At 39.5% G+C, this 25,082-nt stretch overlaps 1 protein-coding gene across 4 annotated transcripts in view; it reads right to left on the bottom strand.

Moving 5' to 3' along the window:
• Positions 1-25,082, bottom strand: part of TPGS2 (tubulin polyglutamylase complex subunit 2) — a 62,068-nt gene that overhangs the window by 10,148 nt on the left and 26,838 nt on the right. For all 4 annotated transcript variants that reach the window (XM_032310990.1, XM_032310991.1, XM_032310993.1 and 1 more), the window contains 2 exons: positions 8,564-8,651; positions 7,089-7,217 (listed from right to left, as the gene is read on the bottom strand). In XM_032310990.1, coding sequence (XP_032166881.1) covers positions 7,089-7,217; positions 8,564-8,651 — 217 coding nt within the window. The remainder of the gene's footprint in view (positions 1-7,088; positions 7,218-8,563; positions 8,652-25,082) is intronic.

The raw sequence follows: 25,082 nt of genomic DNA, 5'->3' as shown, positions 1-25,082 counted from the left end.
CATGTATTCTGAACTGGGGGTTAGGACTTCATTATGTGAACTGGGAGAGGGTGGACATTAATTTAACCCATAATACTTTCATATCTTCCCTTTTTCCTTTCTTCTAGGTTTAGCTGAGACAGTATACAGTTGACCCTTGAACAACACACAGACTGAACTGCATGGGCTCACGTATGGATTTTTTTTACAGTGCTGTCAATATATTTTCTTTTCTTTACGATTTCTGTAACATTTACTTTTCTCTTAATTTATTGTAGGAATACAGTGTATATTACACATAACAAATAGTCAATTAACACGTATTTTGTATGTTACTGTAAGACTTCCAGTCAACAGTAGGTTATTAGTAATTAAGTTTTGGGGGAGTTAAAAGTTCTACTGGGATTTTTGACTTCATGGAGGATCAGTGTCTTTAACCTCTGCATTGCTCAAATATCAACTATAGTAGGTTTTACAATATTCCTTGCACTGTGTCCCCCTTTCCAAGAATTTTTTTTTTCTTTTTTCAAAGATTTTAGAGAGAGACAGAGCACAGGCATGCGGGGGAAGAGGTAAGGAGGTGGGGGCAAAAGGTGAGGGAGGGAAGCAGATGCCTGCTGGGCAAAAAGCCCAATGTGGGGCTCAATCTCATGACCTGAGCCACCCAGGTGCCCCTGTGTTGTATAACTATTACTTAAGAATTCTTAGGGGGCACCTGGGTGCTCAGTCAATGGAACATCTAATGCTTGATTTCAGCTCAGGTCATGATCTCAGGGTCCTGGGATTGAGCCCCACATCTGGCTCTGCACTCATCAGGGAATCTACTTCCTCTTCCTGTGTCTGCACCCCCACCCAGCTGTGCTCTCTCTCAAATAAATAAAAGCTTAAAAAAAAAAGTTATACAACACATTCCTATCTAGAAAGACTCCTATCTATTAAGATTAAATGCACCCTAACTCTTTCATGGAGGGTTAACTGATCCCTTCCTTTCCTCCCATATCTTGGGACCTCCATTCAGTCGCATCTGTCTTCTGCTTAGAGTATTAATATTCTTGAAGTTTTACATATCCTTCCATATTTTTTAAAATAAACTGAGAGGTATATGTGGTCTGTATACATAGGATTCTATTTTTACTCCTTGTTGCTCAGTAATGTGTACATGCTTTTTATCTCTAGTTTCCACTGCCATAAGAGAGAAGTCTGGTATTAGTCTGATTATTTCAGCACAAGTAATTTATTTCTGCCTAGAAACCTACAATTCTTTACCACATTATACAATAGCTAGGTGTCTCTTTTCTCACCAGTTTAACCTGGGTCTGAGAGAGCCCTTTCAATTTGCAGAGAAATTTTATTTTATTAGTGTTTCTTTCTATCTAGTCTTTTTCTTATGAGCACCTGTAATGACAATGAAAGGACTTCTGGATCTATTTTCCATTTTTCTTTTATTTTTTTACAATTTTATTTATTTATTTGACAGAGACAGAGAGACAGTGAGAGAGGGAACACAAGCAGGAGGAGTGGGAGAAGGAGAAGCGGGCTTTTCACTGAGCAGGGAGCCTGATGCAGGGCTCGATCCCAGCACCCTGGGATCATGACCTGAGCTTAAGGCAGACACTTAACAACTGAGCCACCCAGGTACCCTATTTTCTATTTTTCTTACCCTTCTACCTTTCCCCTCATAATTTCCCCCTTTTAATTTATCTGTGCTTTTAAATATGTTTTGCACTTGGTTTATCAGGCTACTAACTTAAATCTTATTTATATTCTTCAATTTATCAACTGTTTGAGAAATTTTACTTTTCTTCTATAGGAAGCCTTTATGCTGTCTTAAATGTCTCTAACAGATCTGATTCTTGTTTTTACTTGGGTTTTCATGTGTTTCTTTAGCAGTTTTATTTGCCTGGTTGTATATCCTAGTATTTTTTCCTGATATCCACTTTTTGACTATTGAGTACCCTGAGAAAAGTATTTTTCCAATTAGGTTTAATAAGACTTAGGGTCTAACTACTGGACTATTCTAAAAAGTGTGAATTCAGCAGGTGCCAAAAGGCCAAGTGGTTTCTATCTCTATGGGTATGTAGGACAATGTCGTCTCTACCCCTAGCTATGTTGTCCTTAGCTGAGGGCCCTTGAAATCCTATCTAGTATCCAGTCCACCTCTATCTTCCAACTTTGTCAAAGGGAGGGAAGCCTCGGCCTACTTACTTAACAACTTGTTTGCCTTTGGGTATTCAAAAGCTCCAACACACACACGAAGCAGATGTGACCTTTTCCCTTCTTGAGGACTCCACACATCTCTGAGTGGTGGGTTCTTCCCAAGGCCTGTCTCTTTCCAGGCACAGCTTGTTTTATTGTGTTTCACAGATAGTGGGGTTGCCCCCCCCTTTTTTTTTTTTAACACATTGAAGGTTTGTGCCAACCTTATGTTGGTGTTTCGGCACCATTTTTCCAACAGCATTTGCTTACTTTGTGTCTGTGTTACATTTTGGTAATTCTTGGAATATATCAACCTTTTGCATTGTTTGTTATGATGATCTTTGATCAGTGACCTTTTAAAGTTTGAATACATTCTTTACTCCCTTTCCCCCCATATTTTAGGTACATAGTGTCATACTTCACATAATTTTATTTTGCGAATCCCTTGACTGATTTTTACAGATATTTTTCTTGCTTTTATTTTTTATGTTCTTAATTACTGTCTTTCCTTTCCACTCACAGAATCCCCTTTAATATTTCTTGCAGGCTGGTTTAGTGGTCATGGACTCCTTTAGTTTTTGTTTATCTGAGGAACTCTTTATCCTTTCAGTACTTTGACTATACCATGCTACTCTCTTCTGGCCTGCAAAGTTTCTGTTGAAAAATCTGCTGATAACTTTATGGAGTTTCCCTTGTATGTGATGGTCTTCTTTTGTCTTGCTGCTTTAAAAATTTTTCTTTATCACTACTTTTTGCCAATTTAATTACTATGTGTCTTGGTGTGGACCTCCTTATGTTGATTTTCGGGGTGGGGGGATCTCTGTGCTTCCTAGATCTGGATATCTGTTTTCTTCCCCAGATAAGGGAAGTTTTCAGATATTATTTCTTCAAATAAATTTTCTGCTCTCACCTTCTCTCTTCTGGGATCGCTATAATGTTGATGGAGTCCCTGAGTTCCCTAAGTCTATTCTCACTTTGCATAATTCTTTTTTCCCTCACTTGTTCAGTCTGATTACTTTCCATTACTCTGTCTTCCAGGTCATTAATTCATTCCTCTGCTTCCTCTAGCCTGCTATTTATTCCACCATGTGCATTTAAAAATTTCATTTATTGTGTTTTTCGTCTCCGTTTTAAGGGTCTCACTGATGTTCTGCACTCTTTTCTCAAACCCAGTGACTCTTTATGACCATTACTTAAATTCTCCATCAGGCATATTTTATGTTTCACTCAGGTCTCCTGCTGTGGTTTTGTCCTGTTTTCTCATTTGGGACATATTCTTCTGTCTCATTTTGTCTAAACTCTGCATCTGTTTCTGTGTGTTAGGAAAGTCGGCCATATCTCTTGCTCTTAAAAGTAACGGCCTTATGAAGAAGCAGTTCTGTAGTTGCCTACAGCACAGTGTCTCCTGTCACTGGGACCTGGAGCTTCAGAGGTGTCTCCTATATGTGTTGTATGTGCCCTCCTCTGTCCTGGCCTCTTTTTCCGTCAGTGCAGTCATTTGCAGAGGCTCTCTTTGCCTATTGTGGGCAGTGTTTGGTCCCCAGCCAGGGTAGGGGTATGTTTTAGCAAGGTATGCACCAGTATGCTCGAGAAATGAGATGTACTACCACTGCTGTGAGGAGAGGTCAGCCCCAACGGATCTGTGAAGTATGCATGGTTGGGCACTCAACCTTAACAAGGCACAATTCAGGCTTCCACAGGGCCGTGGAGCTGTTATCATAGTCACTGTTGCAGAGACAAGGGCCTGCAAAATGTGGGGATTGGGAGATGTGGTAGTGGTGAGGTTTGTGCCTGTCTTCTTGACCAAAGTCCTTTGATACTACTATAACCATTCTGAGGTGCCATAAAACCCACCTGCAGAAGGCAGCAAACCTGATAAATCTATGTGTTCTGAATGCATCACTGACTGGCCATTCCATCTCTCTTCCTCCCCTCAGGCTTCTCTATTCCCTGTGATACAAGAATGAAATTAGGCCAATCAATAACCCTACAAAGGCCTTAGAAGGTTCAAGTGAAAAGAAGAATTGCATGTCTCTCACAAATCAAAAGCTTTGTGAGGAAGGCATGTTGAAAGCTGAGAGAGGCTGAATGCTAGGTTTCTTGTTCCAAACAGCCAACTTGCAAATGCAAAGGAAATGTTCTTGAAGAAAATTAAAAGTGCTACTACACTGAACACATGAATGGTAAGGCAGTAAAATAGCCTTATAGTTGATACGGAGAAAGTTTTAATGATCTGGGTAGAAGATCAAACCAGCCACAACATTCCTTTAAGCCAAAGCCTATTCCAGAGCATGGCTAGCTTCAATTCTAAGGCTGACAGAGAGGAGGAAGCTGTAGAAGAAAAGTCTGAAGCTAGCAGAGATTGGTTAATGAGGTTTGAGGAAAAGCTGTCTCTATAACATAAAAGTCCAAGGCAAACCAGGAAGTTATCTGGAATATCTAGCTAAGATAATTAATGAAGGTGGCTACACTAAGTAGCAGATTCTCAGTGTAGACAAAACATCTTTCTGTTAGAAGATGCCACTTAGGATTCTGAAAGCTAAAGAAGTCAATGCCTGGCCTCAAAAGCCTCAAAGGACGGGCTGACTCTTTGTAGGGACTGTTGCAGCTAGTGACTTTGTTGAAGCCAATGCTCATGGACTGTTCTGAAAAATCCTAGGGCCTTGAAGAATTATACTAAATCAATTCTGCCTGTGCTCTATAAATGAAACAAGAAAGCCCCAATGATAGCACATCTGCTATCAACATGGTTTACTCAATATTTTAAGCCAATTGTTGAGACCAACTGAAGTTGTTCAAACCAAAGTTGTTCAACCAAAGAAGTTCAAAATATTACAGCTTATTGACAATGCACCTGGGTCACCCAAGAACTCTGACAGAGATGTACAAAGAGATGAATGTTGTTCTTATGCCTGATAACACAACGCCCATACTGCAACCCACGGATCAAGAAGTCATTTGAACTTACATGTCTGAATATTCAAGAAATATGTTTCATAAGGCTATAGGAGCTATAACCAGTGATTCCTCTGATAGATCCAGGGAAAGTAAACTGAAAATCTCCTGGGAAGGATTCGCCATTCTAGGTGCCATTAAGAACATTCATGGTTCATAGGTAGATGTCAAACTATCAACATTAACAGGACTCTAGAAGTTGATTCCAACCCTCAGGGATGACTTTGAGGATTCAAAACTTCAGTGGAGGAAGTAACTGGATGTGGTAGAAACAGCAAGAGAACTAGAATTAGAAGGAGAGCCTGAAGATGTGACTGAATTGTTGGCAATCCCCTGATAAAACTTGACTGGATGAGGACTTGCTTCTTATGGATGAGCAAAGAAGTTCCTTGAGATGGCTTCTACTCCTGGTGAAGAGGCTATGAAGACTACTGAAATCAGCACAAAGGATTTAGACTATCACATAAACTTAGATGATGAAACAGGGGCAGGGTTTGAGAAGAAAAAGATACCAATTTTGAAAAAAGTTTTACTGTGGGTAAAATGCTATCAAACAGCATGGCACAGTATAAAGAAATCATTCATGGAAGGAAGTATCAATCAATGCAGGAAACTTCATTGTTTTAAGAAATTGCCAAGCCACCCCAGCCTTGTGCAACCTACCTCCCCGATCATTAAGCAGCCATCAACATGGAGGCAAGACCCTCCATCAGCAAAAAGATTACAACTTGCTGAGAGCTGATGATGGTTGACATGTCAGCAATGAGTACTTTTTTGATTAAGGTTGTACATTGTTTTTTAGAAATCACACTTTAAAGGCCATAACATAGTATAAGCCTAATTTGTATATGCACTGGGAAACCAATACATTCATTTGCACTTGCTTTATTCGTGTGGTCTGCAACTGAAGGGATGCCTTGCCTGAACTAGTGTATACCTGCTTGTGCAGTTGATGGAGAAGCCTTGCATCGGTTCTCTCTGCCAGACCTTCAGTGCAGCCAAGGCCTTAGTATTGGAGACACTAGTTGTTTAGTCAATATTCATTCTCCCTTTCTTTCTTAAACCCCAATTCTGTTTGAGGGGAAAACACTGGCACAGCTAACCATACTTCCTCAGATTCCCTGCAGCTATGGGTAAACTTTTGACTCTGTTCTGGCCAATGGCTTTTGGGAGGAGCTTCTGAGAAAACTATTGTTTTCCTGATAAAAAAGAAGAGATTCTGCCAAAAGACAGTTTTTGTTGTTGTTTTGCCTTTCACTCTTCTTTTTCCTCCCTGGTACATAGATGGGAAGCTTGGAGGGGAGGTACAGCCCACATTCTTCAGTGATGAGGATGAAGGCCATATCCAAAGGCTGGTGCAGAAGAAAGCCAGAGGGAGACTTTATTATTGATGTTCTCAAACAGCTGCATCAGCCTAGTTCCAGATTTCTGGTTATGAGAAAAATAAACTCCTATTTAGTTTAGATGTTGTAACTGGGTCTCTGACATAAGCACCCAAACACAATTCTAATCGACAAAGTCCTCACTTATGGGCAGTTGCTCATAGCTTTTTGCAGCCACTTGAATCAGAGATGGCAAAGAGCCTGAAGGGAGGAGGGGAGCTGCCTTTAGAGTCCGTGCTCCCTGAAAGCTCTTGATGCTGAAATGCTGAGTCAAGTGATCTGTAACAGTCATTCATTTACTAAGCATTCATTCAGTACCAACTATGTGCCAGCCCTGAAGTGGGTACTGGAAACAAAACAAAAATCTCAACCTTGGCATTTCTTCATGACAATTTCCTTTATGGATACAGGCTGTTTTTGTTTGTTATTCCCATGGTCCTAAGAAGCCACAGGGGGAAGGTTTTGGCTTGGGGAAAGGTACTACAATGCCACAGCATCTTCTTATGGCTTTCAGCATTATAAAAGGGAAACAAACAGGCTAATTTCTAACTCAGAGCACAAGTTCCTTCAGGTTACCTTCAAGTGCATCATCTTCCAGGTCTGCCAGAGTTGGTGCATTTGGGAGTGAATACACGGAAGACTGGTTGAGTTGAGTCAGTTTTGAGATGCTGTTAATTGCCATGCTGCCCAATGGAATGGTGTGCTCTATGGAAACAGGAGCAAAGAGAAACAGCCTTATTACCATGATCATCATAAGAACTTCTGCCGGAATAACTTAAGCCTGGCTATTGTTTGATCCCAGGGCTAAGGAATCTAATGGAAAGTAGAAGGAAGAGGACCAATGCACCATATGCCCCAGAACACCAACCTTTTTTAGCAAGAGTCATGGGTGAAGAGACTCCACTGCATGCATTAGGATAGAGTACTGAAGAAAATTAAAAAGGGGGATGCTCAAAAAGAACCCAAGGAAATCAAGGCTGGGGACCCTGTCTGAAGAGCAAAGGACCAAAAAATGTTTTTGCTCCCCCCTACCCTTGCATGAAGGGTTATAATTCCCATAGAAGTAACAGCTTTGGTTATATAACTGACTCATTCTTCTCTTGTAAGCTTTCCATGATGGAAGATTGCACCCCTTCTATTTGTCATTTCTTCATAATCATTGCAGAGAACTTGACAGAAGACTAGGAATCAGTCTTGCCTGATTCCTAGTCTTCTGTGATTAGGGTGTAAATAAGGAACATGTAACTGTATATCTTCCTTATTATATAGAATCCTTGTCATATAGAATGATGGCCACCGGATGGCATACAAAGACTTAGAAATCCAACTGCTGAAAAAAACCCAAAGGCAGTGAAACAGCTGGTATACAGACTACATGAAGTCCAAGCAGAACAGACCATTATGGAGGGAAATACCAGAAGCTGCCTCTGCATTGACTTTAGCTATCCAGGAAATGACAGAAAGGAGGATGGAAATGGGGACAGCATAAGAAGGCTAGGATTGGGAGGATTAAATGAGAGAAGGTACTAGAATAATGAGCAAGGACTCATTCATGAAAACTTTGTGACTCGTTTCTTCTCTGTGGGCCACTTGTGAAGGGGCTTGCCTATCTTCATGATGTAGGTAAGGGAAAACCTGACCATCGGTCTGGTCTCTGTCCATTCTCTCTCTCACTCTAAACTCCAAAGGCCATAGTCATGCTTCAAAGAAGGACTCTTGTGACAGAAGGATCGTGGTAAGAATGGTTTCTAGGCCAATGGAGGAAATAATTCCAATCTAAAAGTTCATGGTAAATGTTCAGTAATAAGCTATAAAATGTGCCTCTAGCCAGCTGCGAGAGACACAGAAAGGCTTTGGGAATCATCAAAAAAAGGAAACCAGCTAGACTCTAGCATAGTGGATGGTGGGTGAAGCAATGATAGTATTTATTGGCTTTGAGGGGAAAATCATAGCTTTTGGATGCTGCACTTTAGGAGAACTCATGACAACCATCCAGATACCCAAATTCTCAGCCAGAGAAATGTTCCCCTACAGCAAGAAGGTTGACTCACCATCCAGCTTCACACTCCATGTCATGTGGAAGCCATTGGTCATCAGGTAAAAATTCTTCACATCCTCAGGCAGCACACAGTTATTTTTCTAGAAATCACAAAGCAGCTGAGTTTTAGGTCAGGACTGAGAAAGGGCACAGGGCTATGCCCCAAAGCAAATGGGGATAATATTTGTTTTAGATCCCCCAAATGGGAAGATTCTGGTAATCACCTACAAACTCCATTACAGAGTTCTAGTTCAAGATGGCAATACAGAAAGTTCCTGAACTCACCTCCTACCAAACACACACCAAATCCACAGTTACATATGGAATAATTCCCTCTGAAAGAAATTCAGATGCTGGCTTACCAACCCCTACACACTGGGTGAATGAGAAAAAAAATGCACATTGAAGTGGGTTCGAGAGGCTGAGACACAACTCGCCATAAACCCCACCACTGTCACAGCAATACACAACCAGAAGAGAATTCACAAACCTGATCTCTCTAAGGAGTAAAGGGTGTGAACCCTATATCAGGGCACACCACCTTTTAAGATCTGCATCTGAGAGATGAGCTCCCCAGACACCTAGCTTTGAAAGCCAAAGCAGCTGGCTCCACAAGATCCACAAGGCTATAAAGTAAATTGGGAAACAGTTCTCAAAGGGCTTGTGCATGCAGATTTCCCATTCCAGGGCCTTTTGTAGAGGCAGCCAACTGAAAGTGCCCAGACTTTCTGTGAAAGCATATTATTTGTTTATCTCACAGCATCCGCCTGCGTGACAATTACCTAATTTCACACACATTTAGGGGCCGACAGAAATACTGCCCAGGGAACAGGGAGGCTGGAGGGCATCATCTCCACCCTCTCTGCCTTGCTCCAGGCCAGGAGTATCTCCCAGAGAAGAGCCTATGCACCTACCTGATACACTGGCCTTTGTATCTACTGACTAAGGGACACCTCTTGATTACTTGGTTCTGGTGGCCAGGGGCCTTCCATTTCTAGGTCCCACAGGACTATAACAAAGAAATAATTCCAAATCTGCTATCCCACTGATAAGTTAGAAGAGAGGTAGGCAGGGACAAGCCCCCTCCACCCCCCTAAAAGGAAACTATACTTTAAAGGATTTTACACCACCCTGGAAGGAGCCCTTCACCCTTTCCCCTGTGACAGAAAGAGGACAAAAACCTGATTGCAAGACAGGTGCATGGAAGGTTCATCAGATTCAAATAGCCCATCACAAAGCCCATAAAACCCCCTAGACTTAGAAACTCCAGTGGCAACCCTCTCAACTCCACTCCCTCTTTAGGAGCTTTGTACTATCACTCAATAAACCTTGCTTTGCTGCCTAACCACTTCGTCTGGTCTATCTCTTCATTTTTCAAAGCAGTGTGACCACAGACTGCAGGAAGAAAAGAAATCCTGAACCACACCATGGCGTAGTACAGAGGCAGCGGACAGGAAGGCTAGTCTTTCCATAAAAAAGGCCTATTAGTAGATCTTTAAAAGCTGTGGCCCAAGGGTCTGTCCTCTGCCCAGAACCGGGAGGCCCGTGGGCATCACGTTCGCACTATCCCTCTGCCGGGCATCATGTTCGCACTATCCCTCTGCCATGCTCTGGGTCACCAGCATCTCTGTGAAAGGACCTATGTAAATGTATGGCACTCTGTCTTTTTTTTGGCTGCTACCTAGAGGACACAACTCTCAATAGCCCGGCTCTGGTGGCCAGCAGGGCTTGTGTTTATCAGTTCAATGGGACAGTAAGCAAAGAGATAGCTCATGACGGGCTATCTACTAGTGTAGAAAGACCAGAGAAAAACATTCATTTACTAGTCTCCCCTGAAAGGTGTATAAAATTGACCCTTAAACAGCATAGGTTTGAAATGTGCAGGTCCTCTATGGATTTTTTTTTTTTTCCAATAAATACAGTAAAGTATTGTACATGTATTTTCTCTTACAATTTCTTAACTAACATTCTCTTTACTCTAGCTTTATTGTAAGAATCCAGTGTATGATACATAAAACATACAAAGTACATGTTCACTGTTTATGTTATCAGTAAGGCTTCCAGTCAACAAGTTTTGGGGAGTCAGCTTATAGGTAGATTTTCCACTATGCAGAGGGCTGTTGTTCTTAACCCCCTCATTGTTCAAGGGCCAACTATATTTACATACTTAAAAAGCTGCTGCCTGAGGGCCCAGCTTCCAATCAGCCTTATCTAAGTGCTGAAAGAGATCCTCCCCTTTGGAACAGGACAGGTCTCAGCAAGGCTTCTACCACCGGGAGTCATTAAGGACAAAGAAGGTTGCCTGGACAATCACAAAGGTTTGAGAGACAACAAAGAGTAAGGGCAAGGTTGAACAAGGTTCACCTCCAGCATGAGACCATGCCTTCCAGACTGGAAGAAGTGGCTATTCTACCTAATGCACAGAAACCAAGGTAGAGAGAAAAAAAAAAGAAAGAAAGAAAGAAAGAAAACAAAAGAAACAGAGTAATACATCCCAAACAAAAGAACATGATAAAACTTCAGAAAGATCTTAATGAAATGGAGATCAGTGGTTTACCTAAGAGTTCAAAATAGCAATCACAAATATGCTCATGTTAGCTCAAGAGAAATGAATGAACAAAGTGAGAATTTCAACAAAGAGATACACAATATAAAAAAGTAACACAGAGACATCCCAGAGCTGAGGGATACAATGACTGAACTGAAAAATACAATGGTGGGGTTCCTGGGGTTCCAAAGCCGACTAGATGCAGTGGTAGAGGGGTCAGTGAACTCAAAGACAGGGTAGTGGAACTCATTTAATCAGAGCAGCAAAAAGAAAAAATTTAAAAGAGTAACGATACCTTAAAGGATTTATGAAAGAACAGAGAGCAGATGAATATTAGCATAAAGGGGTCCTGGGAGGAGAGAAAGGGGGAATGGGACACAAAACTTATTTGAAGAAATAATGGCTGAAAACTTCCCGAACCTGGAGAAGGAAAGAGACATCCCACATCTGGGAAGTGCAGAGTTCTGAATAAGTAGAACCCAGAGCCCCACACCAGGACACAGAATTGTCTAAGGAAAAGGAGACTCTTAAAAGCAGCAAGAAAAATAAACCAACTTAACTTACAAGGGAAATCCATAAAAGACTAGGAGAATATTTTTTCAGCAAAAACTTTGCAAGCCAGAACGGAATGGCGCAATATATTCAAAGTATGGAAAGAAAGGAACTGCCAACCAAGAATACTCTATCCAGCAAAATTATCCTTCAGCATTTAAGTAGAGATAAAGTTTTCCAGACAAGCAAAAACTAAAGGAGTTCATAACCACTACACTGGCCTTACAAGAAATGTTAAAGGGACTTCTTTAAATAGAAAAGAGAAGCCACAGCGTGTGAAAATTAAGGAAAAAATTTCACTGGTATAAGCAATGATATCCTGATGGTAGTACATCAACTACTTATAAAGCTAATATAAAGGTTAAAAGGCAATGGTAGTAAAATCAGTTATATCTACAATAATCAGTTAAGGGATAAACAAAATAATACAAATTGTGAAATAAATACAAAAAATGGGGAGGGGCATAAAAATGCAGTGCTTGTAAAATGTGTTTGAACCTAAGCAACCCTCTACTTAAAATAGATCGCTACATACAGCGGGTGTTATACGCGAACCTCAGGATAATCACAAACTAAAAATGTTTAATACATAAAAAACAAAGAGAAGTAAATAAAGTCACCAAATCATAAGACAGCAAAAGAAGAAAGGAACAAGAAAGAATTACAGGACAACCAGAAAACAATTGTGGCAGTAAGTAAATATCAATAACTACTTTAAAGGAGCTTGGGAAGAGGGTGTAGGAGGAGGACCCTGAGTTCATCCCTCTCATGTTTACAACTAGGTATCATCCACATCCAAGTCAATAAACAAGAGAGTGGTCAAAGGCTGGCAGAACAAACTCCACAGCAAAATATAGAGAAGAAGCTGCATCTGAAAGGTTAGGAATGTGAGAAAGGTGGAAGGAGGCTTAACCCCCTTAGGAGGTAGGTAGCTCCATGCAGGGAGACGGCAGAGAAATGGACCCTCATACCAGAGAGCTCACTCGGGGAGGCCTAATCCCCATAAAGTTTGGCTCTGAAAATCAGAGTTGCTTAACTGTGTAAGTTTGTATAACCAGTGGGACTTAGAGCTGGGAGCTTTAAAAATCAGCTGACTCAGCACTGGGAGAAGAGGGACAAGCCAAGTAGAGCCAGTCCAGCCAGGAGGGCAAGGGACAGCAGCCTGCATGGAAAGACAATATAAAGATAGCAGTTTATACAATACCAGGAGCAAATGGGAGACAGATCTCTTTATACAGATTTCAGAGCATGTTGGGGGACATCTCCGAAAATGAGGGAGACGGTAGGTGGCATTTTCCTCCCCCTGCTCCCCAGCATAAACACAGGACCATCTGTGGGAGGCAGAGCTGCACAGACACTTGGTACCTAACCTGCTAGCAGTGTGCCATGCTCACGAGTTCTCCTGAGGACTTGCCCACTCCAAGCCTGGTAGGTTTGGCCCTGGGCTCAGGACAAAGTTTGTAAAACTTGTACATTCCCACCCAGCAGCCAGTGGGTCCACAGCTGCCATCAGGCATCCCACCTAGTTGCCACATGCCCCCAGCTACTGTCACTTGCCAGCCTCTGGTGCACCCAGCCATCCCTGGCATTGTAGCTGAGCTTTCATGCAGCCCTCAGGTGCTATAGTGCTTCTACAAATCTGGCATAGAACTAGTGGCCCAGTGCAAATTTTGCTAATGCCACTGCCCTGACACCAAGTTCCCTTGCAGGCATATACCTCAGAGCTGGACTGCCCGAGTCCCACTAATAGCACAGTGAGCAAGGAGAGCCCAGAGCAGGCAGAGTCAGTGCATATAACTACACTGAAAATAAAAGTGACTCAGACACAACAGCAGGATATAAGCAACACACAAAGGATATCCTCCTGAACTACCAAGTTCAGATGAACAGGAGAGACTGCACTGCAACACACACCAGGACCTCTTCTTCATGAAGTCACTACTTTTTTCTTTAAGATTTTATTTATTTGAGAGAGCACATGCATAAGGGGCAGAGATAGAGGGTGAAGCAGGTTTCCCACTGAGCAGGGAACCCAATGTGGGACTTGATCCTGGACCTTGGAATCATGACCTGAGCTGAAGGCAATGCTTAACTGACTGAGCCACCCAGGCACGCATAAAGTCACTACTTTCAAGAACAAAAGACATAGGTGACCTTCCTAACACAGAAATAGATACAGAGAGGCAGAAAAAATGAGAAGAAAGAAAAATTTAACCCAAATGAAAGAACAAAACAAGGCCATGGCCAGCAATCTAAGTGGAACCAATATAAGTAGCATGTCTAATAGAGAATTTAAAGCAATGACCATAAGGTTACTCACTGGACTTAAGAAAAGAGTGCAGAACATCAGTGAGACCCTTAACACAGATATAAGGAAAACAGCAGAGATCAAGGGCTCAATAAATCAAATGAGAAATATACTTGATGGTGAGGAGCAGGTTGGAAAAGGCAGAGGAGCAAATTAATGACCTAGAAAAGAGAGAAATGGAAAATAATCAAACTGGAAAAAAAATCATGCAAAACGAGAATAGACTTAGGAAACTCAGTGACTACATCAAGTTATAGTATGAATATTTTAGGGGTCCTTAAAGAAGACAGAGAAAAGGGGGAAGAGAATTGGTTTGACAAACCAATTGCTAAAAACTTCCCTAATCTGGGAAAGGAAACACATATCCAGATCCAGGAGGCAGAGAAAACTCCCATCAAAATCAACAAAAGCAAAAAAAAAAAAAAAAAAAAATAAACAAAAGCAGTTCCCCACCAAAACATATTATTAATAAATTAGCAAACTGGGGTGATTTTAAAAAAAGCAGGAATGGGCGCCTGGGTGGCTCAGTGGGTTAAGCCGCTGCCTTCGGCTCAGGTCATGATCTCAGGGTCCTGGGATCGAGTCCCGTATCGGGCTCTCTGCTCAGCGGGGAGCCTGCTTCCTCCTCTCTCTCTCTGCCTGCCTCTCTGCCTACTTGTGATCTCTCTCTGTCAAATAAATAAATAAAATCTTAAAAAAAAAAAAAATAAAAAAAAATAAAAAAAGCAGGAAGACAAAAGAAGACAATCACATACAAGGGAAAACATAGAAGGCTAGGAGGGAATTTTCCAGCAGAAACTTTCCAAGAAAAAAGGATGTGGCATTCAACATGCTGAATGGGAAAAATCTGCAGCCAAGAATAGACTATCCAGTGAGACTATCATGTAGAATAGAAGCAGAGAGAGTTGCCCAAACAGAAAACTAATGGAGTTCATAATCACTAAACTAGCCCTGCAAGAAATATCAAAGGGGACTCTCTCAAAGGAGAGACCAGTGACAGTATAGAGGCAAAAAGCGCAAAAGCAGTGAAAATGAATATTGCTGTAAAAGAAATGAGTCAAGGAATTTACAAGATAGAAGGATGTAAAATAGGACAACATATACCCAATATATGGAGAGGAAGAGAGTAAAGAATGAGTTCAAATGTAAACAACAATCAACTTAATATACACTGCTATATGCAAAAGAGATTATATATAAACCTAATGGTAACCATATATACCAAAAGCCATCGGTAAATATGCAAAGTAAAAAGAGAAATTAATCCAAATTATCACTAAAGAAAATGAGCAAAACATGAAAAGCAAGGATCAGAGAAAATCTTCAGAAATAACCACAAAACAAATACTAAAATGACAATAAACACATATTTATCAATAATTACTCTGAATATAAATGGACTAAATGCTACAATCAAAAGGCACAGTGGGGGGGGGGGGGCGTGCCTGGGTAGCTCAGTGGTTTAAGCCTCTGCCTTCAGCTCAGTTCATGATCCCAGGGTCTTGGAATTAAGCCGCGCATCGGGCTCTCTGCTTGGTGGAGAGCCTGCTTCCCCCTCTCTCTCTGTCTGCTGCTCTGCCTACTTGTGGTCTCTCTCTCTGTCAAATAAATAAATAAAATATTAAAAAAAGACACAGGGGGGCAAAGTGGTAGAAAACCAAGACCCATCAATATGCTCTCTATAAGAAACTCATTTTAGCCCTAAAAACACTGCCAGATTGAAAATGAGGGGATGGAGAAACATCTATCATGCAAATGGATATCAAAAGAAAGCTGGAGTAGAAACACTTACATCAGACAAAATTAATTTTAAAATAAAGACTAACAAGAGGGGGAGGAGCAAGATGGTGGAGAAAAGTAGGATACCTAAATTTCATCTGGCCCCAGGAATTCACCTAGATAGTTATCAAACCGTTCTGAACACCTACAAACTCAACAGGAGATCTAAGAAAAGAATAGCAATCCTATGAACAGAAAAGCGACTACATTCTGGAAGGTAGGACATGTGGAGAAGTGAATCTAAGACAATATTTACGAAGACAGACCATGGAGGGAGGGAGCCTCTGTCAGCCAGCTACTGGCAAGTGATAGAGCAGTGAAGCACAAAATGAGAACTTTTAGAAGTCTGCTCTGCTGAGGGACATCACTCCAGTGGCTAAGGGTGGAACCCTTACTGGGACAGTGTGGTCTCAGGACCTTCAGGATCCGGAGGTACCTGATTGTGGCAGAGCTCCCGAGTATCAGAATGGGGAGCCTGGATGCAAAGACGGAGCAGAGGAGTGGACTCTCAGTTTGGGGTTCCATAAACCATGATCCATGGCACAGCTGGGCCACTATTCTTTGTGCAGGGATCCAACAAGTGGCAGATCTGGGGAGACACCCCTTCCCTCCCTGGGGAGGAGCGGCATGGGTGTGTACTGCAGGAATCTGCTGAGTTTGAAAACTCCAAATGGGGTCATGTGCCAGACAGAAATGCTCAGTCACAGGCTGGGTGAACACGGAGTGCAGCCGGAAACCAGGGAGACAGAACTGACCGACCACTAGTGGGCCCCGAGTTCTCTGCTCTTCAGAGGCTAGAGATTGGGAGGCCACTGTTTTCATTCTTGTCCTCCAAAGCTATATGGAAAGCTTTCAGGGAACAAAAGCTACAGAGAAAAGCTGAACAGATTACTTAACCCAGCCCCTGGCAAGGGCGGTACAATTCTGCCTCCAGCAAAGACATTTGAGAATCACTGCAAGAGGCCCCTCCCACAGAAGATCAGCAAGAACATCCAGCCAAGACCAAGTTTACCAATCAATAAGAACTGCAAAACTCCAGCACTTGGGGAGTACAGTGCATAGAATTCATGGCTTTTCCCTCATGATTCTTTAATCTTTCAAAGTTAATTTTTAAAATTTTCTTTACTTTTTTCTTTTTTTTTAAATTTTTCATCTTTCCTTTTTCAACCAACATCTTATCAATTTGTTTTTTAAAATCTTTTTAAATTTTCACTTTTACCTCAAATTCTACCCTTTCATTGTATTTAATTTTATTTTTGTGTATATATATATATATATATATATATATATATATATATATGATTTCTTTTTTAAAAATTTTGGATACAGTTTCTTCCAGCAGACCAAAATATACCCTAACTATAGTGTATGGCTTTGTTCTAGTCTACTGCCTGTCCACATTCTCTTTTTTGTTTTGTTTTGTTTTTTTCTTTCTTTTTTCAACCAACTTCTTATCAATTCCTTTTTAAAAATCTTTTTAAATTTTCATCTTTACAGTCATATTCCTTCATCTTATTTGCCCTTATTTTTGTATATATTTACATGTTTTTCTTTAAAAATTTGGGGGACAGTTTCTTCTAGCAGACCAAAATACACCCCAAATTTAATATGTGGTTCTGTTCTATTCACCAGCCTGATCATACTCTTTTTTTTTTCTTTTTCTTTTCCCTCTGGTTTTGGGTCTCCTCTGATTTATTTACTGTGTATTTTTCTGGGAGCGTTTTAGCATTTTTTTTCTCTCATTCATCTATTCTTCTCTGAACAAAATGATAAAAAGGAAAAAAACCACCTCAAAAATAAAAAAGAACAAGAGGCAGTACCAATTGCCAGGGACCTAATCAATACGGATTTTAGTAAGATGTCAGAACTAGAGTTCAGAATGATGATTAGAAGATAGCTGGGCTTGAAAAAAAAAACATAGAGAATACTAGAGAATCCCTTTCTGGAGAAATAAAAGAATCAAAATCTAACCAAGTTGAAATAAAAAAGGTTATTAATGAGGTACAATAAAAAAATGGCAGCTCTAACTGCTAGGATAAATGAGGCAGAAGAGATAATTAGTGATAAAAATGGTGGAAAATAAGGATGCTGAGAACAAGAAAGATAAATACTGGACCATGAGGGGAGAACTGGGATCCCGGAAGAAGAGAAAGAGGGGCAGAAGGTATATTGGAGCAAATTATAGCAGAGAATTTTCCTTAATTTGGGGAAGGGAGCAGGCATCAAAATCCAGGGGGCACAGAGAACCCCTCTCAAAATCAATAAAAAATAGGTCAACACCCCTAGAGCTAATAGTAAAACTTACAGGTCTCATAGTAAAACTTACAGGTCTCAGAGACAAAGATAAAATCCTGCAAGCAGCAAGAGGTCTGTAACATACAACAGTAGAAATATTAGATTGAGAGCAGACTTATCCCAGAGACCTGGCAGGCCAGAAAGAACTGGCATAATATATTCAAAGCACTAAGTGAGGAAAATATGCAGCCAAGAATACTATATCCCGCTAGGCTGTAATTGAAAATAGAATGAGAGATAGAAAGCTTCCAGGATGAACAAAACCTAAAAGAATTTGTGAAAATCAAACCAGTCCTACAGGACATATTGAAAGGGGACCTCTAAGCAGAGAGGGAGCCTAAAAGTAAGATAGACCAGAAAGGAACAGAGACAATATACAGTAACAGTCACCTTACAGGCAATACAATGGAACTAAATTCTTATCTTTCAATAGTTACCCTGAATGTAAATGAGCCAAATGCCCCCTCAAAAGACACAGGGTATCAGATTGGATTAAAAAAAACAAAAACAAAAACAAAGCTCATCAATATGCTGTCTGCTAGAGACTCATTTTAGACTCAAAGACACCTCCAGATTGAAAGTGAGGGGGTGGAAAACAATTTACCATGGTAATGGACATCAAAAGAAAGCTTGGGTGGCAATCCTTATATCAGACAAATTAGATTTTAAACCAAAGACTATAAGAGAGAGGAAAGACAGTATATCATAATTAAAGGCTCTATCCAGCAAGATGACCTAACAATTTTAAATATCTATGCCCCTAACATGGGAGCCGCCAATTATATGAACCAATTAATAACAAAATCAAAGAAACACATCGACAACAATTCAATAATCATACGGGACTTTAACATCCCCCTTACTGAAATGAACAGATCATATAAGCAGAAGATCAACAAGGAAATAAAAGTCTTTAAATGACACACTGGACCAGATGAATTTCACAGATATATTCAGAACATTCCACCCCAAAGCAAGAGAATATACATTCTTCTCTAATGCATGTGGAACATTCTCCAGAATAGATCACATCCTGGGTCACAAATCAGGTCTCAACCGGTAAGAAAAATTGGGATTATTCCCTGCATATTTTTGGACCACAGTGCTTTGAAACTAGAACACAATCACAAGAGGGAAGTTGGAAAGAACTCAAATACATGGAGGCTAAAGAGCATCCTACTAAAGAATGAATGGGTCAACCAGGAAATAAAAGACAAATTAAAAAAATGCAGGGAAACAAATGAAAATGGTATCACAGCTGTTCAAAATCTTTGGGATGTAGCAAAAGCAGTCCTAAGAGGAAAGTATATAGCAATACAAGCCTTCCTCAAGAAACAGGAAAAGTCTCAAATACACAACCTAACCCTACACGTAAAGGAGCTGGAGAAAGTACAGCCAAAAAACCCTAAACCCAGCAACAGAAGAGAAACAGTAAAGATCAGAGCAGAAATCAATGAAATAGAAACCAAAAGAACAGTAGAGCAGATCAGTGAAACTTGGAACTGGTTCTCTGAAATAATTAATAAGACTGATAAACCCCTGGCCAGACTTATCAAAAAGAAGAGAGAAAGGACCCAAATTAATAAAATCCTGAATGAAAGAGGAAAGATCATAACCAACACTGAAGAAATACAAACAATTATAATAAAATATGATGAGCAACTACTTGCCAGCAAATCAGACAATCTAGAAGTGGATGCAATGCTGGAGACATATAAACTACCAAAACTAAGCCAGGAAGAAACAGAAAATCTGAACAGACCCATAACCAGTAAGGAGGTTGAAGCAGTCATCAAAAATCTCCCAAAAAACAAGAGCCCAGGGCCAGATGGCTTTCTAGGGGAATTCTACCAAACATTTAAAGAAGAATTAATACCTATTCTCCTGAAACTGTTCCAAAAAAATAGAAATGGAAGGAGAACTTCCAAACTCATTTTATGAGGCCAATATTACCTTGATCCCCAAACCAGACAAAGACCCCATCAAAAAGGAAAATTACAGACCAATATCCCCGATGAACACGAATGCAAAAATTCTCACCAAAACACTAGCCAATAGGATCCAACAATACATTAAAAGGATTATTCACTATGAGCAAGTGGGATTTATTCCTGGGCTGTAAGGTTGGTTCAATACCTATAAATCAATCAATGTGATACAATACATTAATAGAAGAAAGAATAAGAACCATAAGATATCTCAATAGATACAGTAAAAGCATTTGACAAAGTACAGCATCTTTTTTTTACTAAAACTCTTCACAGTGTAGGGATAGAGGGTATATACCTCAATATCATAAAAGCCATTAATGAAAAACCCACAGTGAACATCAGTTCTCAATGGAGAAAAACAGACTTTTCCCCCTAAGGTCAGGAACATGGCAGGAATGTCAACAATCACCACTGCTATTCAACATAGTACTAGAAGTCCTAGCCTCAGCAATCAGACAACAAAAAGCAATAAAAGGCATCCAAATCAGCAAAGAAGTAGTCAAATTCTCAGTTTTTGTAGATAATATGATACTTTATGTGGAAAACCTAAAGCACTCCACCCCAAAACTGCTAGAAATCATATAGGAATTCAGTAAAGTGGCAGAAAAATCAATGCACATAAATAGTTCCATGTCTACACACCAAAACAAGACAGAAGAAAGTGATATTAAGGGGCGCCTGGGTGGCTCAGAGGGTTAAGCCTCTGCTTTCAGCTCAGGTCATGGTCTCAGGGTCCTGGAATCGAGTCCTATATCGGGCTCTCTGCTCAACGGGATCCTGCTTCCCTCTCTCTCTCTGCTGTCATTTCCTCTGTTTGTGCTCTCGCTTTCTGGCAAATAAATAAATAAATAAAATCTTTATTAAAAAAAAAAAGAAAGTGATATTAAGGAGTCAATCCCATTTACAATTGCACCCACAACCATGAGATACCTAGGAATAAATCTAATCAAAGGGGTAAAGAATCTGTACTCAGAGGACTACAGAATACTCATGAAAGAAATTGAGGAAGACATAAAGAAATGGAAAAACGTTCCAAGCTCATGGGTTGGAAAGAACAAATATTGTGAAAATGTCTACGCTACCTAGCACAATCTACATATTTAATGAAATCCTATCAAAATACCATCAACTTTTTCAAAGAAATAGAACAATCCTAAAATTTGTATGGAATCAGAAAAGAACACCAACAGCCAGAGGAGTGTTGAAAAAGAAAATCCGTCAAAGCTAGTAGAATCACAATTCTGGACTTCAAACTATATTACAAAGCTGTAATCATCAAGACAGTATGGTACTGGAACAAAAAAAGACACAGAGATCAATGGAACAGAATAGAGACCCAGGAAATGGACCCTCAACTCTATCTTCAACAAAGCAGGAAAGAATGTCCAACAGAAAAAAGACAGTCTCTTCAACAAATGGTTTTGGGAAAATTGGACAGCCACAAGCAAAGAATGAAACTGGACCATTTCTTTACACCACACACAAAAATAGACTCAAAATGGATGAAGGACCTAAATTTGAGACAGAAATCCATCAAAATTCTTGAGAAGAACACAGGCAGCAAACTCTTCAACCTCCGCCACAGTAACTTTTTCCTAGACACATTGCCAAAGGCAGGGGAAGCAAGGGCAAAAATGAACTATTGGGACTTCTCAAGATCAAAGCTTTTGCACAGCAAAGGAAACAGTAAACAAAACCAAAAGACAAACAGCAGAATGGGAGAAGATATCCGCAAATAACATATCAGATAAAGGGCTGGTATCCAAAATCTATAAAGAACTCAACACCCAAAGAAGAAATAATCCAATCAAGAAATGGGCGGAAGACATGAACAGACATTTCTGCAAAGAAGATATACAAATGGCCAAAATACCCATGAAAAATTGCTCAGTATCACTCAACATCAGGGAAATACAAATCAAATCCTCAATGAGATACCACCTCACACCAGTCAGATGGATAAAATCAACAAGTCAGGAAATGACAGATGCTGGAGAGGATGTAGAGAATGGTGAACCCTCCTACACTACTGGTGGGAATGCAAGCTGGTGCAGCCACTCTGGAAAACAGTATGGAGGTTCCTCAAAAAGCTGAAAACAGGGGTGCCTGGATGGTTCAGTGGGTTAAAGCCCCTGCCTTTGGCTCAGGTCATGGTCCCAGGGTCCTGGGATCGAGCCCTGCATCAGGCTCTCTGCTCAGCAGGAAGCCTGCTTCCTCCACTCTGACAAATAAATAAAATCTTTAAATTAAAAAAAAAAAAAATATATATATATATATATAAAATTAATACCACAAGAAACAAGAGGTGTTGGTGAGAATGTGGAATACTGGTAGTGGGAATCCAAACTGGTATAGCCACTGTGGAAAACAGTATGGAGTTTCCCTGAAAAGTTAAAAATGGAACTAGCCTACAATCCAGCAATCACACTATTAAGTATTTACCCAAATAATTTAAAAAAACAAAAAAAACCAAATAATTAAAAAAAACAAAAAAACAAAAAACACTAATTCAAAGGGATACATAAACCCCCACATTTATATAGCAGTATTATTTACAACAGTCATGATATGACAGCAGCCCAAGTGTCCATCGATTGATGAATGGATAAAGATGCAGGATGTGTGTGTGTGTGTATATATGAATATATATGTGTATATATATATATATATATATGAATATAGGTAGACACTATTAAGTCATAAAAAAGAATGAAATCTTTCTATTTGCAATGACATGGATGGAGCTAGAACATATCATAATATAATAAAATAAGTGAGTCAGAGAAAGACAAATACCATATGATTTCACTCATATGTGGAATTTAAAAAACAAAACAGATGATCCAAGGAGGAAAAAAAAGAGAAAGACAAATCAAGAAAAAGATTCTTAATTATAAAAAACCAGAGGGGAGGGGGATGGGGGAATGAGTGAAATAGATGATGATTAAGAAGTGCACTTGTGATAAGCATTGAGTGATGTATACAAGTGCTGAATCACTATATTGTACACCTGAAACTAATAAAACTGTTCACTAAATGGAATTAAAATAAAAACTTAAAAAATTACTTTAAATGTAAATAAACTAAACGTTCCAATCAAAAGACATACAGCAGCTGGATAGATTCAAAAACAACAACAACAAGACTCCTGTATATGCTGCCTATAGGAGTCTCATTTCAGACCTAAGGACACACACGGACTGAAAATGAAGGGATGGTAAAAGATATTCCATATAAATGGAAATGAAAATAAAAGCTGGGGTAGCAATACTTGAATCAAAGAAAATAGACTTTAAAACAGAGATTGTAAAAAGAGAAAAAGAAGATTACATAATGATAAAGATCCAACAAGATACAACTGCAAATATCTATGTGCCCAACATGGGAGAACCTAATCATGTAAAGGAAATATTAACAGACCTAAAGGGAAAAATGGACAGTAATACAATAATATTAGGGGATTTTAACACCCTCACATGCATCAGTGGATATATCAGCCAGAAAGAAAATCAATAGAACAGTGGCCTTAAATGACACATTAGACCAGATGGACTTAATAGATACATACAGAACATTCCATCTAAAAACAGAGGATACACATGCTTTTTAAGTGCACATGAAACATTCTTCAGGACAAATCACATGTTAGGCCACAAAAACCAATCTCAAAAATTTGGGAAGACTAAAATCATATCAAGCATCCTTTAAAACAACTATGGTATAAAACTAGAAATCAATTATAAGGAAAACACAAACACATGGAAGGCCAAACACCCCTATAGTACACAACCAACAAAGAACTCAAAGAGGAAATCAAAAAATACTTTGTAACTAATAAAAATGAAAACACAACATTCCAAAATACATAAGATGTAGCAAAAACTGATGTAAGAAGGAAGCTTATGATGATGGAGACCTAACTCAAGAAACAAGAAAAAATCTCAAATAAACAGTCTAACTTTATACCTAAAGGAAGTGGAAAAAGAACAAATGAAGGTCAAATATAGTAGAAGGAAGAAAGTAATAAAGACTGGATCTAAAATTAATGAAATAGTCTAAAAAAGAAAAAAATTATAAAGATAACTGAAACCTATACCTCAGTTGTTGGAAGGATAAATTGATATACCTTTAGTGAGAATCATCAAAGGAAAATAGAGGGACCAAATTAAAAAAAATGAGAGAAATTATAGCTGAAACCACAGAAATACAAAGGATTACAAAATACTACCATAAACAATTACATGCCAGCAAATTGGACAATCTAGAAGAAATGGATATATTCCTAGAAACATAAAATCTGCCAAGAGTGAATCCGGAAGATAGAGAAAAACTCAGCAATAATCAGTAATAAAATTGAATCAGTAATAAAAAGCCTCACTGCAAACAAAACTCCAGAACCAGATGGCAGGTGAATGCTACCAAACAGTTAAAGGAGAGTTAATACCCAATACCTACACTTCTCAAACTATTTCAAAAAAGTTGGAAGAGCCAAGAACAGTTCCTAATTCATTGTACAAGACCCTGACACCCAAACCAGATAAATTTCCTAATGAACACAGACACAAAAATCTTTGACAAAAGATGGCAAACTGAATTCAATGATACATTTAAAGGATCATATGCCATGATCATGTGGGATTTATTCCAGGAATGAAAGGGTAGTTTGATATCCATAAATCAACCAATGTGTTATACCATGTTAACAAAATGAAGGATAAAACTCATATGATCATCTCAGAAGATGCAAAAGAAGAGCCTGACAAAATTCAACATTCATTTATGATAAAAACTCTCAAGAAAGCGGGTATAGAGGAAACACACCTCAACATAATTAGGCTCATGTATAACCCAGAGCAAGCATCACACTAATAGTAAAATGCTGAAATCTTTTCCTCTAAACTCAGGAATGAGTCAAGAATCCCTGCTCTTACCACTTTTGTTCAACATAGTACTTGAAATCCAACAACAAAAGAAATAAAAAGCATCTAAAGTTGATAAGAAATATGTAAAACTGAACTATTTGCAGATGACATGATACTGTCTACAACAAACTTTAAAG

Source organism: Mustela erminea, chromosome 13, assembly GCF_009829155.1.
Source record: "Mustela erminea isolate mMusErm1 chromosome 13, mMusErm1.Pri, whole genome shotgun sequence".
In the NCBI taxonomy this organism is placed as follows: domain Eukaryota; kingdom Metazoa; phylum Chordata; class Mammalia; order Carnivora; family Mustelidae; genus Mustela; species Mustela erminea.
This window is presented reverse-complemented; position numbering and strand designations above follow the sequence as displayed.